The 13,172-nt window shown below is 40.5% G+C and overlaps 1 protein-coding gene across 1 annotated transcript in view; it reads left to right on the forward strand.

The window, feature by feature from the left end:
* The window catches only part of BEND4 (BEN domain containing 4), a 28,284-nt gene extending 15,759 nt beyond the window's left edge, over window positions 1-12,525 (forward strand). The window contains exons 3-5 of the mRNA XM_065405650.1: window positions 5,197-5,288; window positions 9,371-9,611; window positions 12,308-12,525. Of these exons, the coding sequence (XP_065261722.1) occupies window positions 5,197-5,288; window positions 9,371-9,611; window positions 12,308-12,525 (551 nt within the window). The remainder of the gene's footprint in view (window positions 1-5,196; window positions 5,289-9,370; window positions 9,612-12,307) is intronic.
* Window positions 12,526-13,172: the final 647 nt, after the last annotated feature.

The raw sequence follows: 13,172 nt of genomic DNA on the forward strand, positions 1-13,172 counted from the left end.
CTTCCTCCATATCATTGACATTGTGCATTAAATCAAGCTGGTGAATAAAGACAGTTGATCTTTCATCTTCCTAATGAGCAAGAAAATTAGAATTACAACATTGCAGAAGCTAGCAGACCCCCAGTGGCTCCTTTAAATGGGAATTCATCCCAGCCCACATATTTACTGCAAATGTTAAATCATGGCAACCAACTGTTGCTTCTATGGTAGCTTCTCTCCCATTGGGTATAGTAAGCAGGGATCCCTGCTGTTAATCCATCATTCATAGTGGATAGTTTCTTAAGCCTGAAAAAGGTCAGATCTCTAGGTTATGACCTTGTTAACTCCCAGAGATCTAATTATTTTTAATTAGACTGATTTAAGTGACTCTTTACACTCACAAACCCCAAGCCATAGTAAAGTAACTCTTGGTGTGGAGAGTTTAGAGAAAATGGCTCCACTTTCAGCAAAGGGAGTGTTTATTCTCAAAGTCATACCATTAGAGTCATAAAAGAATACCCAGATAACTTAAAATTGAAGTGTGGATGCAAAACTAAAGCTTTGAATTTTGGTGTTCCCACTGCCCTATTTGTGCTTTTTAGAGCTTTGTTAACATGTGGGGCTTTGCTTTCTGAACCAGCATAACTAAGCAAGGAACCTTTGGCTCTGGCAGTTGAGAAGTCAGGGAAGCAAAAGGCTGTTTGTCCCACAATACCAGCAAAATATATGGTGGTTTTAGTAGTTATAATATGCCCCAACCATTTAAACAATATTAACATCCAATTTGGGACCAAAAGCAGTTCCACCTTTATGAAAAAATGAAGAATTTGTGTGTGTTTATAAACATGAGCTTCAGCCACTTCCTTTCATATTTCTGGCAGGTAATGGGAAAGCACCAGCGTAACATCGGCGGAGTTTGATTAAAAAGATATAGAGCTGCATGTTATCAGCCTACTGATGACACAGTCCAAACAGGTTCATTGGCTGAATTAAATTAAATTGGCTATATTAAATAAGAGGCATAAATGCAACCCTGAATAACTTCAGCAGAGATCCCTCAGAAGAGATGTGCAATCAGCCAGCACAGCACATGCATACACACACTCTCTCCCCCTCCCTCCAATCAATAGAAATGGAAACTCAAACGAGATCCCATCCACCTTGCTGGGGTCCCACACTGGTTCTACATAAACTCAATGGTATTAAATGCTGCTAAGAGCTCTAAGAGATTCAACAGGACCACCTGATCCTTGCTGTTTGCTAGCAGGGGATAATAAGCCAGAGAAATAAATTCAGTCTCCACCCAATGCTGAATCCTAATTTATAAGGATCAAGGAATTCCATGGCTTCCAAATGCCACAATGGCTTTGTCAACACCACCTCCACAGTAAGCTTGCAAAATAAGTTTGGGCAATATTTACCAAGATCTTCAGTAGCAAGAGATGGTCATTTGAGTAGGGGCTCGAACAGTTATTCATTTGAATTCAGGTAGCATCTACCTTCTCCTTTAGAAAATACTAGCAATCAGCAATAACTGACCTCTTCCTGCTTGCTTTCACCTTCTGTGAGAATCATGGGCCCAATGGACAAGTCACATGAGATTTCCAGTCAATGGTGAAGAGTTCTATCTAGATATTTACACTGACCCCCTCACCATAGCATCTGAGTGCCAGATAGTCGTCATCTTCATGGATATTAAAGTTGCCCAGGACAGTTATTCTCAGTGATTTCAGTATCAGTCTAGATAATTTGTTCATCTTGTCTGGGAACTCAGCAGGGCAGCTCTGCACAGCTGTTCCCAATTTAACCCTGTCCTGAGAATCTCATGAAATGAACAGATACAAAATAAATATCTTCAGAGTGAGGCACATCTTCTGCTTGCAGTCTAATGGAAATAGCACAGATACAGCATCTCCCTTATCCGCTCAACTCATGCTAAACTAAAATGTCCATCTGGAGAGCACTTTTTTTTAAACCATCCAGGCCTTGCTACATTGTCCGGCCAGGATTTCAGATTAAGTCAGGCCTTATACAGGATTACATCATGGATGATGCTGGCTTTATTAGCCACTAAGCTTGCATGGAACAACACGAGCTGAAGGAGTAAGTCCCCATCAATTGAAGCCTGCTTCTAAGATGAGACCCCAAACAAGGCCAGTGGGATAGATAAATGTAATTCACTCTGCCACTGTCTAAAATAGGGGTTCTCAGGACAAATGTTTGGTGGCCTCAGAGTGTGGCCACCAACTCTTGCTGGGGGCTGCTCTCACTTGTTCCTAAAATACTTAATTAGCTTTAGGAAAAACAAATAAATATGCACATACTAGCTAGCAATAAATACATTACAATGATTTGGATGTATGTAAGTCTGTTGTGAAAAGTGATATTAACAAACAGACAAGAATCACTTTTCACAGCAGACTTACTCAGCCCTGGCAAGCCTAGGGACAAATTAAGCCCCGGATAGGGGGTTGGGGGAGGCAGGGAAGCAGCAGGGGGCTGAAGCCTGAAGCCCCATGGCAAGGGAACGGGGCCTGGAGATGGAGCCTGCCGCCCCACGGCCAGAGCCTGCCGCACTGCCACCCCAGGGCTGAAGCCCAAAGCCTGAGCCCCACCACCCCTGGGAAGGTGGGGAAATCACAGACTGCCTGCTTCTCCAGTGTTGTGCCCCTAGTGTCTCCAGAGGGGGGCAGGGCCCAACCCCTGCTGGTGGCCCCAGCAACCAACACCAAGGTGGTGCATCCAGGAGCAACAGGGAGGGGGAGGTGCCGCTACTTTACCCCCCTCAATCACAGTCCAGGAGGCTGTGGCCGCAAGAAAAGCCCCTGGTGGCCCCGCAGCAGCCACATTTGAGAAACGCTGGTCTAAAAAAGGATTCCTCCTGTCTCAGCTTCTCAGGCCCATCCCACAGGGATTGGAGAACATGAATCCTCCCTTTTTCCTTACCCAACCTATGGCAGCAATGCACAACCATCTCAAACACCTGAGCAGCTATTAAAGGGGTGTAGGAACTCCACGGGCAGAGTGCAAATGCTCCATAAATCACCATTTCTCTTCCTCCCTCCTTCCCTAAAAGAAACACCAGACCTCTTCTAACAATACAAACAAATCAGTCCCAAAAGATTCCCCACATTAAACTTGGAAGCCTCACCTAAGTAAAAATAAAAATAAAATCCCATAGAAAGGTCTTCCCTTACAGTGCCCATCAAACCCATACCCAAGCAATGTCTCCAACTCACACATCTCCAATTCCTGTAGAGTCAGTGCTTCATCCCAGTCAGATAGGGAGGTTCACCAACCTCCCTTTTCCCTTGCAAAGCAGGTTGTGTTTGGAACTGACAAATAACGTAAGGAGAGATCCCCAGAAACATGACCTCATCCCTCAAAGCATCCCAACCACCTTTTAAAAAACAGTCACGCTAGATCATTTTCCCTTCCCCCCAAATAACCTTCCCATACACAAAAATAAACCTTCTCTACCACTTTCTCCTCCAGATATCCAGTGTCTCAATTCTCTCAAGTTACCATCAGACTTCTTTGTTCAGTTCTGAGGTGATGAGTGGAATATTTAGAGTGCATTTAAAGATGAACTACACATTTTTGTAACAATTTTTTCTCAGCTTCATCAATACGTTACATTCCAGTAGCCAGACTGAGAAGGTCATTCAGCACATTCGTTAAATTAATATTCTCACCAGTCCTTTGGAGCCTAGCTACGGTGGGGGGCATTCAGCATATTCCCAAAGTTGAAGGAATTTCATAAAATTATTTGCATGTCAACTAAGTGTCATGTAGTTACTTTAATTTCTTACAAACATCTTGGTAACTAGCAAGAATGGACAAGTAGAAATCTCCTCATAAATAATCATCCACCTTCTCTTGTTCAGTTACTTCAACAATATTGCTCTGTAGTCACCACATTCCCTTCTGAGGTACTACACTGGTGTGCTAACAGCGAGTAGTGAAGTCACCAGAGAAATTGAGCTGATAGAAAGCTAGCTTTCTAAGTTGCCACTATCTCACATAATTTTATAAGAAAATATGGGGAAGGTAAGACAAATTGAAGCTTGAGTAAGTTTACCAGAGGCTCTAAGAAACCCAGCACAAAGTACGATTATGTCTTCCTTCAGAAGGTCAAAGCCCACAGAGACGACAAACTGGAGCCAAGATTTTCAGGAATGAACAATGACATCAGAGCTTCAGTTCTGGAGTGTCTCGCTTGCGACAACTTGAAAGGACCTGATTTTAAGAAAGTGCTGAGCACACTTTTAGGTTTCTCAGGTTGGACAACCAAAAATAGAGCCATAAAAAAATCACTATTAACTTCTGAAAATCTTGCCCTGGACTGTTAGCCAAAGCTACTAAGACCTTTAAGTATTTTACCACTGTTATAAGAACAGCCCCTACAAAACTGATACATACAAAATGTTATGTATTTATTTAGTGTTACAAAAGTCAAGCATAATGCTATTAGTTTAATTCTCCTACAATGATTCAGGCTCAGGAATAAAGCATTGTATCTCAAAAATACTTCAGAGTTAATCAGGGATGTGGCAGAATCTGCTTAAGAGAGACCCATAATTGAATCAGACCTAATTAACCCATCACCTCATGAGAAGAGAATAGGATGGTGATACCACAACTGAAATGGATGAGAGTATTTGGTGGGGGAGGGAAGGGAGGAGAGAGAGATCAGACTGTTTCCATAATGCCTGGTTTTGTGACAAATTTAGGAAAGAAAATAAACCAATGTTTATGTATTATTAAATGTGCATACTGTAATCAGTCTGCAGTTTCAGACACATTCCAGCGTGTTTACATGTTAATACTGAATGTATGATTTAAGTCCAAGAAATGTTTTCTCCCTTATGTGGTTTGAGCTGTTTACAGAGTGCAGAGATTTTTTTCATTGTCATTGCTGCTGACCTAATTCAGACTTGTAAGCATTATATTATTTAAATGGAAAACCTTTGAAAAGTAGTGGGCAGAAAATAGAAGAATCCTCAGATACCTCAACACACACACACAAAAATAATCAGCTGTTATATATTTGTTGAATGAAATGACTGCACAAACCAAAAGGATGGACATTTCCAATTGTAAATAAATCTTATTGGCATTCACAACAGATATCAGAGACCACTGCTTGACTTAAGCTTAATGTTTTATTTTGTGCTAGACAGCTAATATATAGTAATTGCAATTTGTTTCATGCAGTGCCCTGCCAGACTGTTTTAGATTATTTGAAGACTGTACTTCAGCATCACAACCAACTTATGATACCTCAACCAACAGACCATCCAACAGAGGTAGTATATGATGAACATGAGCTATATATACTTACATTTGAAATTTCATTCAAAAGAAATGTATAGGTCAATAAATCAGTAGGTACTGGTAGATTATATTTACTAGTAAAAATATATATAAAATCTAGCATTAAACTGTCATTTCCAACATGCAACAAGTTATTGGATTTACATAACACTAAGAATAATGGAATAGTGCCACTACTAATTTAATTCAAAATTGCTCCATCCAGCGATGTTCCCTCCCCCCCCATACACACTATACTTGTAACGTAATGGATTGTTTTTCTCTGATCTTTCCTCAGGCAGAGACATCTCCATTAAAGTTAGACTTAAGATGGTTGAAATTGAAATGTGGTTATAAAACTTCCTTCATATCTCAAACAATCCCACATTACAGACTTTGTTCTCTAGCGTGTCTCTAGCGTTTCTGATAGATTCAAAACAAAAGGATGGACATTATAAATGCTTGTCACTGAGTTGGGGGGGGGGGGAGTTTTTTGTTGCTGAAACGTACTGTATTGAAAGCTCTGGAGACTAAAACCTCCACTTATCCAAAGAATAAATATGGCTTGTGTATCAGCTCTAGAGCAATTTTCCCTAATATTGCCCCCCCAAAATGCTTCATCCCAGACCTAGAAAGAACACATCTGGGGAAGATGGCTTTTGGTGTGTAAGCCTTTTTAGAATGCCCAGATCTGAAGTTGACAGCTCTCTCTTCCTGTAAATATTTTCAAACACCTCCACCAACTGTCCACCACCCATGCAACTTAGAGGGAAGATGTGTAATTATTCTGCGCTTCTGCCGTTCAGACTTTGCTTTCTCCCATATACATGGAAGATACAGTGCAAGGAGTGGATGCTCAGCTGGTCCAAACTGACTTAAGTGGAGCTATGGCAGTTTTCACTATCGGATCTGCCCCAAAGAGTGTGTGTCACTTTGCTTCTCACTTTATTTTATTCCAAGTGGTTTGATTTTATTGAAAGCTGCATTTATCAAAGATCGTTCACAGTAAGAATTCCAAGCTCTCATTTTCCTTTCTCTCTCCTTTTTTTGCTTAACCAGAGTTTTGAAGCCATTGTAAAAACTGGTTGTTCTGTAACTATCCATTGGGGATAACTTGTTATGATGGGAGAGGATTTTTGATTGAATTAAAAAAAAATATGAAGAGTTTAATCTTTTATTCATAAGTTTACTCATGTATAGGCATAAGCATGAACTCATTTGTACTCTGAATCTTTCCTCCAGTATATGTTTGTTATATTTCTTTAGGATGTTGTTTTTTAGTTTGTTTTCACTACTGTCAGATGCACTAAAATGCATCTTACATTTATCAAGAGTCTTTTGCCCCAAAGTGTTTTAAATACACAGGAATTAATGTAGCTATGACTGGATTAGAATATAGCAACTGTTTAACGGAGCACCTCAATACTACAGCCCCTTTAGACAGGCACCGAAGAAAAATACCCTAACACACTGTAGTTTCAGGAGGGAGGGGATATAGCTGGAATTAAGTCACGTTTAACATAGTTTCTCAAGTACAGTGTCATGAGGTCTTAGATGACCACATGCAATCAGGGCCTTTTTACATTACATTACATTAATCAGCAAAATGTTTAATCCACAATGAACGTAGTGGGACCACATCCAATTACTAACCAGGCCAGATCTTGCTTAGCTTGAGAGAGATGACAAGACCACAGTCCTAATTGGCACTGCTCTGGTTCAAAGGTCATACTTGGCGTTTTTATGTTTTGCGAGTACAAAACACCCAATGTTTATTTTCTTCCCAGTTTATCAGAATTTTTTTTATATACACCTATTAGTTTAACAAGTAAATTCCAATAGCCTAGAAATGGAGGATAAATTGCTTTATACATGAAGGATTATGAGCAAGTTACTGATAAAAACTGTGGGTCAGATACTCCTGTGGCCACTCAGTGGTGGAACTGGCCCAGGGAGGATCATCTCAGCATAAGGGTGATCCTCTAGTTACACAGAGTTAGCACACAATCTTAGACCATTCCCCCTCCCTACTGCCAACATAGCAGAGGAAAGGGAGTGAGGCTTGGGAACAGAGGTGGTGGCCAGGATGCCCTTGCACCACAGTGCTCCTTGACTATGATATCAGCCCCTCAGAGCAATTTGCAGATGGCATAAGTTAATACAGGCTGCTGCAACATGGTGCAGAGGGCCCTGACTAGAGGCAATGTAACAGGGTGGCACCGACCTCTCGAGAGCAGCCCCTGGCTGAGTGCACGTGCCTGCACTCTTTTTCTCTCTGATTGTAGTTGGTCTTCAGCAACTCAGCCCTTTAGCTATGTCACACACAGTCTGTCTGTGAAAACAAAAACAAACCCCATAGGGCTGAAGTCTTGTACTCAGTCCCAGCAGCCACCCAAGAGTTCCTTCTTGCTCTCATGGTCCCTGCCAGCAACTGCTCTGTCAGAGGTCCCGTAGTTTCTTCAGCCAGCTAGGAATACCATCCACACTCTTCCAGCTCTAGGTAGCAACTAAACTTACTCTGGCCCTGCAGCGCTTTTTATACTAGCCTGCTGGGCCCTGATTGGCTGCTTCCCTGCAGCCTCTCTGATTGGCTGCTTCCCCCATAGTCACTCTAGGCAGACTGGAGGACTTCTCTACAGTTCCTTTCTGGAATGGGATGTGGTAGGACCCTGAGGCCTTCAGCAGGGGGCCTCTGGGCCTAGTCCACCCCATCACATGTAGCAATAGGATTAATATTTTTTCAGCTATGATTTGTGCCGATGAGCCATACACCAGGAGACCACTCTGAGCTTTTGCTGAGTTTTCACAGATTTACCAAACTTATTAAAAATAAAAAGTAATGGGTATCTGAGGCACAACCCCCCAAACCATCTCCCAGTAGGCTTTATAAATATGTGGGTAATGCTGGGGAGAGGGGAGGGAATTTTATACTATTTTTTCTTAACTTCACATTGTGCACTAGCTGTTCGTAAACAAATAGTGTTGCATTAGGAGAGGGGGCCACAAGTGACACCTGCAGTAGAGTGCCCCAGATTCCACTAATTCAAAAGAGAGTAGTATTTCAGTGAACACGTTTTCTTAATGAACTCCCATTGAAAGTGTTTACTGTAACAATGCTTTTATGAAGCAGGCCTAATTTGGTGAAACAGTGCTAGATTTATAAGTTGCAAGAAATGTATGTAGCGGTAAAAGTGAATGAGTCTCTAGGAAATTGTTCTTTAAATACCTTAATTTTGAACAAGTACATTTGTTTGAACAAGTACATTAAAACTGAGATCTTGGGTTAATTAATTTGTCCTATGCTGTAGAATTTTACAGGCAACAAGAACTAAAGTAAATTTGTTTAGGTGCAATTGACCAAAGTTGTCTTATAAATGTTGTATGGATTACAGAAATCCCCATAATTAGTCCCTCTGCATCTATTTAGAATTGGAATTTTAAAGCACACAAATTATGAAGGCTAAAAGTAAGATTTGTTTCCCGTTGACATAGTGGCATTTGTGTAAAGCTATAATTTGAGTTAATGTGGCATTCATTAATAGTAATGAAGCTTTTAGTTTTTTACAGTTCAGGTTTATTTATTTTCTTTATATTTTTCACAGTAACACAACTGCTGTCAGGTTTTAGGTGTGTTCAACAAAAAGTAATACATTTATTATAAAAATAGACTGTAAAAAGTCATTTCTTAAGTAGTGAACTGTCGACTGCCATAAAGAGACCTGTTTGATCACACTCTTCAAAGACTTTTTTGCACATTTTAATAGATTAAGAAGGAAAGGTTATATTTAAATATATCCCCAATCATTGGATCTTCACACTTTTTAGCTTACCTGTTAAAGTTCAAGATATAAATAGCACTTTCTCAAAAAGCATTCATCATACCTCACTGGGTTTTGTTATAGAAAATGCAAATGTAATTTTAAAAGTCCCCATTCTCAGTATAAGCAATTGTTCACTTCTGTAGGTATCTCATTGTCAGCATCTGAGCTAGTTAAAAGCATTTTTCTTTGCAACTGACATAGTCTTTACTTATTTGCCTTGTAAAATAAATAATAGAAATATTTAACTTTTCCAGGGAAGCAAGCAGTTGCTGAACAACTATCCTGTCTACATCACTAGTAAACAGTGGGATGAGGCTGTAAATTCTTCAAAGAAAGATGGAAGGCGGCTACTTCGATATCTCATCAGATTTGTTTTCACAACTGATGAGCTTAAGTACTCATGCGGCCTTGGAAAAAGGAAAAGGTCAGTGCAGTCAGGAGAGACAGGTCCTGAAAGACGTCCTCTGGATCCAGTAAAAGTAACATGTCTCAGAGGTACTGCATCTTTTCGCTCAGTGTCCACCATATGTGATCTCATTTCACCACATTGGCTCTGGCTCAATATAAGCTTTCAGCTTACTGCAGCAGAAATAGAGAGTGTTTTCGAGACAGATGACAAAAGTGGTTAGAGACATGGAAAAACTTCCATGAGAGGGGAAATTGAAGAGACTGGGGTTGTTTAATTTAGAGAGGGGTCAAATAAGAGGCTACATGATAAGGTGTAGAGAAGGTAAATCAAATAATCCTATTTATCCTCTTATAATAGTTGGTCCTCAGGCAGTGTACGGGCAGTGCAACATTCTGCAGTGCCAGGGATCCAAATGAGCCTCTCTAGCCCTACCCATTTAAAAGCAAGGTAGTATGAATGTCAGGGCCGCCCGGGGTGGGGGCAAGTGGGGCAATTTGCCCCAGGCCCCGCAGGGGCCCCGCAAGCCCTGGCCAAGAATCCCTTTCCTGGCTAGAGGTGCCTTTTTAATTTTTACTTACCCAGCGGCAGTCCGGGTCTTCGGCGGCATTTCGGCGGCGGGGGGCCCTTCAGTCGCTCCAGGTCTTCAGCGGCATTTCGGCGGCGGGTCCTTCAGTGCTGCCGAAGGCGCGGAGCGACTGAAGGACCCGCTGCGACTGCTGCCGCCGCAGACTCGGAGCGTCGCCCGGTGAGTATGTCCGCTCCCCCGCTTTGCCCCAGGCCCCCTGAATCCTCTGGGCATCCCTGATGAGTGTCAAAAGTGATCCACGGCATTGCATAATGTTGGACTGTCCCCAGGGGTCATGGCAGGAAGTGAGAACTACTTATCTGTCTGCAGCCAGAGGGACTGATTTCAGAGAGCCATTTCTAACCTGCCTTACTGACAGCACAAGCTGTGAGAGCTAAGAAGAGTGCTTGAGGAATTAAAGGGTTTCCTTTTGGTGGGGGTAAAGAAATGATTATTCCTAAACAAAAGTGGTAGTATTCTATAACTATTACTTGTTTGTCATTCTTCCTCCACTCACCAAAAGAAAAAAAGATATATTTTCAGTCAGTCTGAGCCCAGAATTCTGTAGCATAGGGGAGTGTAGCCTTCTGAAATTACATGGCACATCCCTAGATAGTCTCTTCTGTAGAAGTCCAATGTAGATGCTGCTTCTTGAAAGAGATTAATAAGGGTTTTGGAGGAAGAAAATGGACAGATCTGCTTGTAGCCCTAGTGAAATAGATTAGATGAACATTTTGAAGAGCAAGAGTGGGGAAAAAATAACATTTTTCCTTAAAAAGGTTGTCCCTATTGAAAGTGGCAACTACTGAAAGCTTACATTAACATGTATAAAAGTTTTAAAGATTTATTTCTTCTATTGAAAGATCTCTGGAACCATCTTTAAGTTTTAAAAAAGCCCAGCAGGCCTAAACTGTAGCACTGTTTCTACACAAGTAACCATTATCTTGAGCAACATCCCAGTTTATGAAACCTCATGCAAGCATAACTAGACTGCAGGGACAGTATTGCTTGCACAGATTTACAGGAAGAGGAATTTAAAACAGAAATAGATTCCAGTTTTGAAGACACGTTGCTGGAGTAGATATGCAAAAATCATATGTTCCAATTTTCCAAAAGATCAGCTTGCAACTCAGGATAACAGCATTCCCTGGTCTCAGGATGTTGTGACAGTAATGAAGTTAACTTATACCACCTGTTGTATCAATAGCTTGTCAGTGTTAGAAAGTAAAATGAGAAATACCCTGCTGCATAGGGGAAAAATAATTGTGGAGAATAAATAAAAGTCTACTGCTGACTAAGATGTAGTGCAGCCAATAAATAAAGAGAAGTGCTTCCACTTTTAAAATTATATTTTGTCATTTTAAAGTCTATGTACCTCTGGTTTTGAGGTCTGACTAGCATTAAGAGTTAAAAACCTGTCAAAACCACTTCTGTAATTCTAATGATCAAATACTTCACATATACAAAAAAGTGGAAGAATAGTAGTTTTGACAATAAGAATGTGACACAAACATAGCCATTTGACATAAGTATTACCCATTTAAATAGCCAGCTTAAACATGGCACAACTTGAGCTTACTTGGTTTCTCATGCATGGATAAATCCAGTGCTAGGCTGTGAAAGGGCAAGTTAGTCCCTGCTGTCTCATTTAGCTATTTCAATGGCCAATATAGTCTCTAGAACACCGACGTCATATCCAGAAACACACAACATAAGTTTAGAACTTAAAATGAAGACAGCCCAAAAAGGAAAAAGGGTGCCAATCTGAAATAGTGTTTGAAACATTGTTATAAATTGCTGAAATCTGCAGGTATTAAACTAGGCAGCAGAGGAAGACCATAAAGACCCATGAATATAAGCACAATAAAATTAAAGTGTATAAGGATTACAGGTTTCAAATAAAATGCATTTCCTATTTCATACCAACCTATACATGCATTGCACGTTCGATATCATAAAAATCTCTGAAATTTATTGTTTTATTTCAGCAAGAAGATATTTCTCTGTAACTACACACACACACACTATTGCATATGGTGAAATAAGTGTGCCTAGAAATAAAATAGGTTCAATTGGCATTTCCCATAAGGTTTTAGTCCTGTTTAAGTAGTCACAATAACGCTCTATTTATTACTTGCTATAAGCGCTTGCTAGTTGGGCAATAACAATGTATGCTACATAGATAAGCTGTTTCTTATCACTGTCTGTTTTCCACAGAGTTCATTAGGATGCATTGTACTTCCAACCCTGATTGGTGGATGCCATCTGAAGAACAGATAAACAAGGTTTTCAGTGATGCAGTAGGACATGCTCGTCAAGGACGTGCAGTGGGGACTTTCCTTCATAATGGTAACTCATATTATGAAGGGATAGACCATCAAGGTTCACAAGAAGAAATCTTCAATAGGGGTATCCAAGATGGCTCTGGAGATTGATGTCAATGAAGGAAATCCATACTACAATAGCAACCAGTTAATTAGAAGATACTTTACTAAAAATACTTTCCTTGAAGTCATTTAAGAATCCAAAGCATGTTTGAACTCATACTGCAAACATTCCAGCTTTTCCATCCTGTCCTAGGGCTCCAGGTAATAGAGAGTGATTCATTTCAAGGCCTGCCTATGGGATTCCTTGGTGCCTATAAATTGCAAGCCTTTCACAGAATCTTCAAAGGAAAACTGCAATTTCATTCATCTAGTTCTAAAGAAAAGTTAATTTTTAAAAAAGGTATCAAATGATTAAAGAAACAAAAAGTCACTGTCTTGTCTGCTGGCTGATACTGGGCCCAGTTCTGAGTTCCTGGGCAGAACTGAACTCTGGCAGAATTCCTGACTACTATTAGTTTTGCCTGAGTACGGGGTTTACAATCAAACCGAGAGGCTTGTGACAAAGGAAGTAGTCTTCTATTTTTTACTAGAAAGTAGTGTAGAAAAATTATAAAAGTTACCTTAAAATGTGGAATATTCCATCTCATGTTATGTACTCAAGTCCTGAACAATACTTCCTTTGTCCAGCAATACCAGGAAATTAAACTTCCCTGCTAAAATGGCAGTGCTCATTGGCAACAGAATCCGTCAATTAG

This window comes from Emys orbicularis, chromosome 5 (assembly GCF_028017835.1).
Source record: "Emys orbicularis isolate rEmyOrb1 chromosome 5, rEmyOrb1.hap1, whole genome shotgun sequence".
NCBI lineage: Eukaryota > Metazoa > Chordata > Testudines > Emydidae > Emys > Emys orbicularis.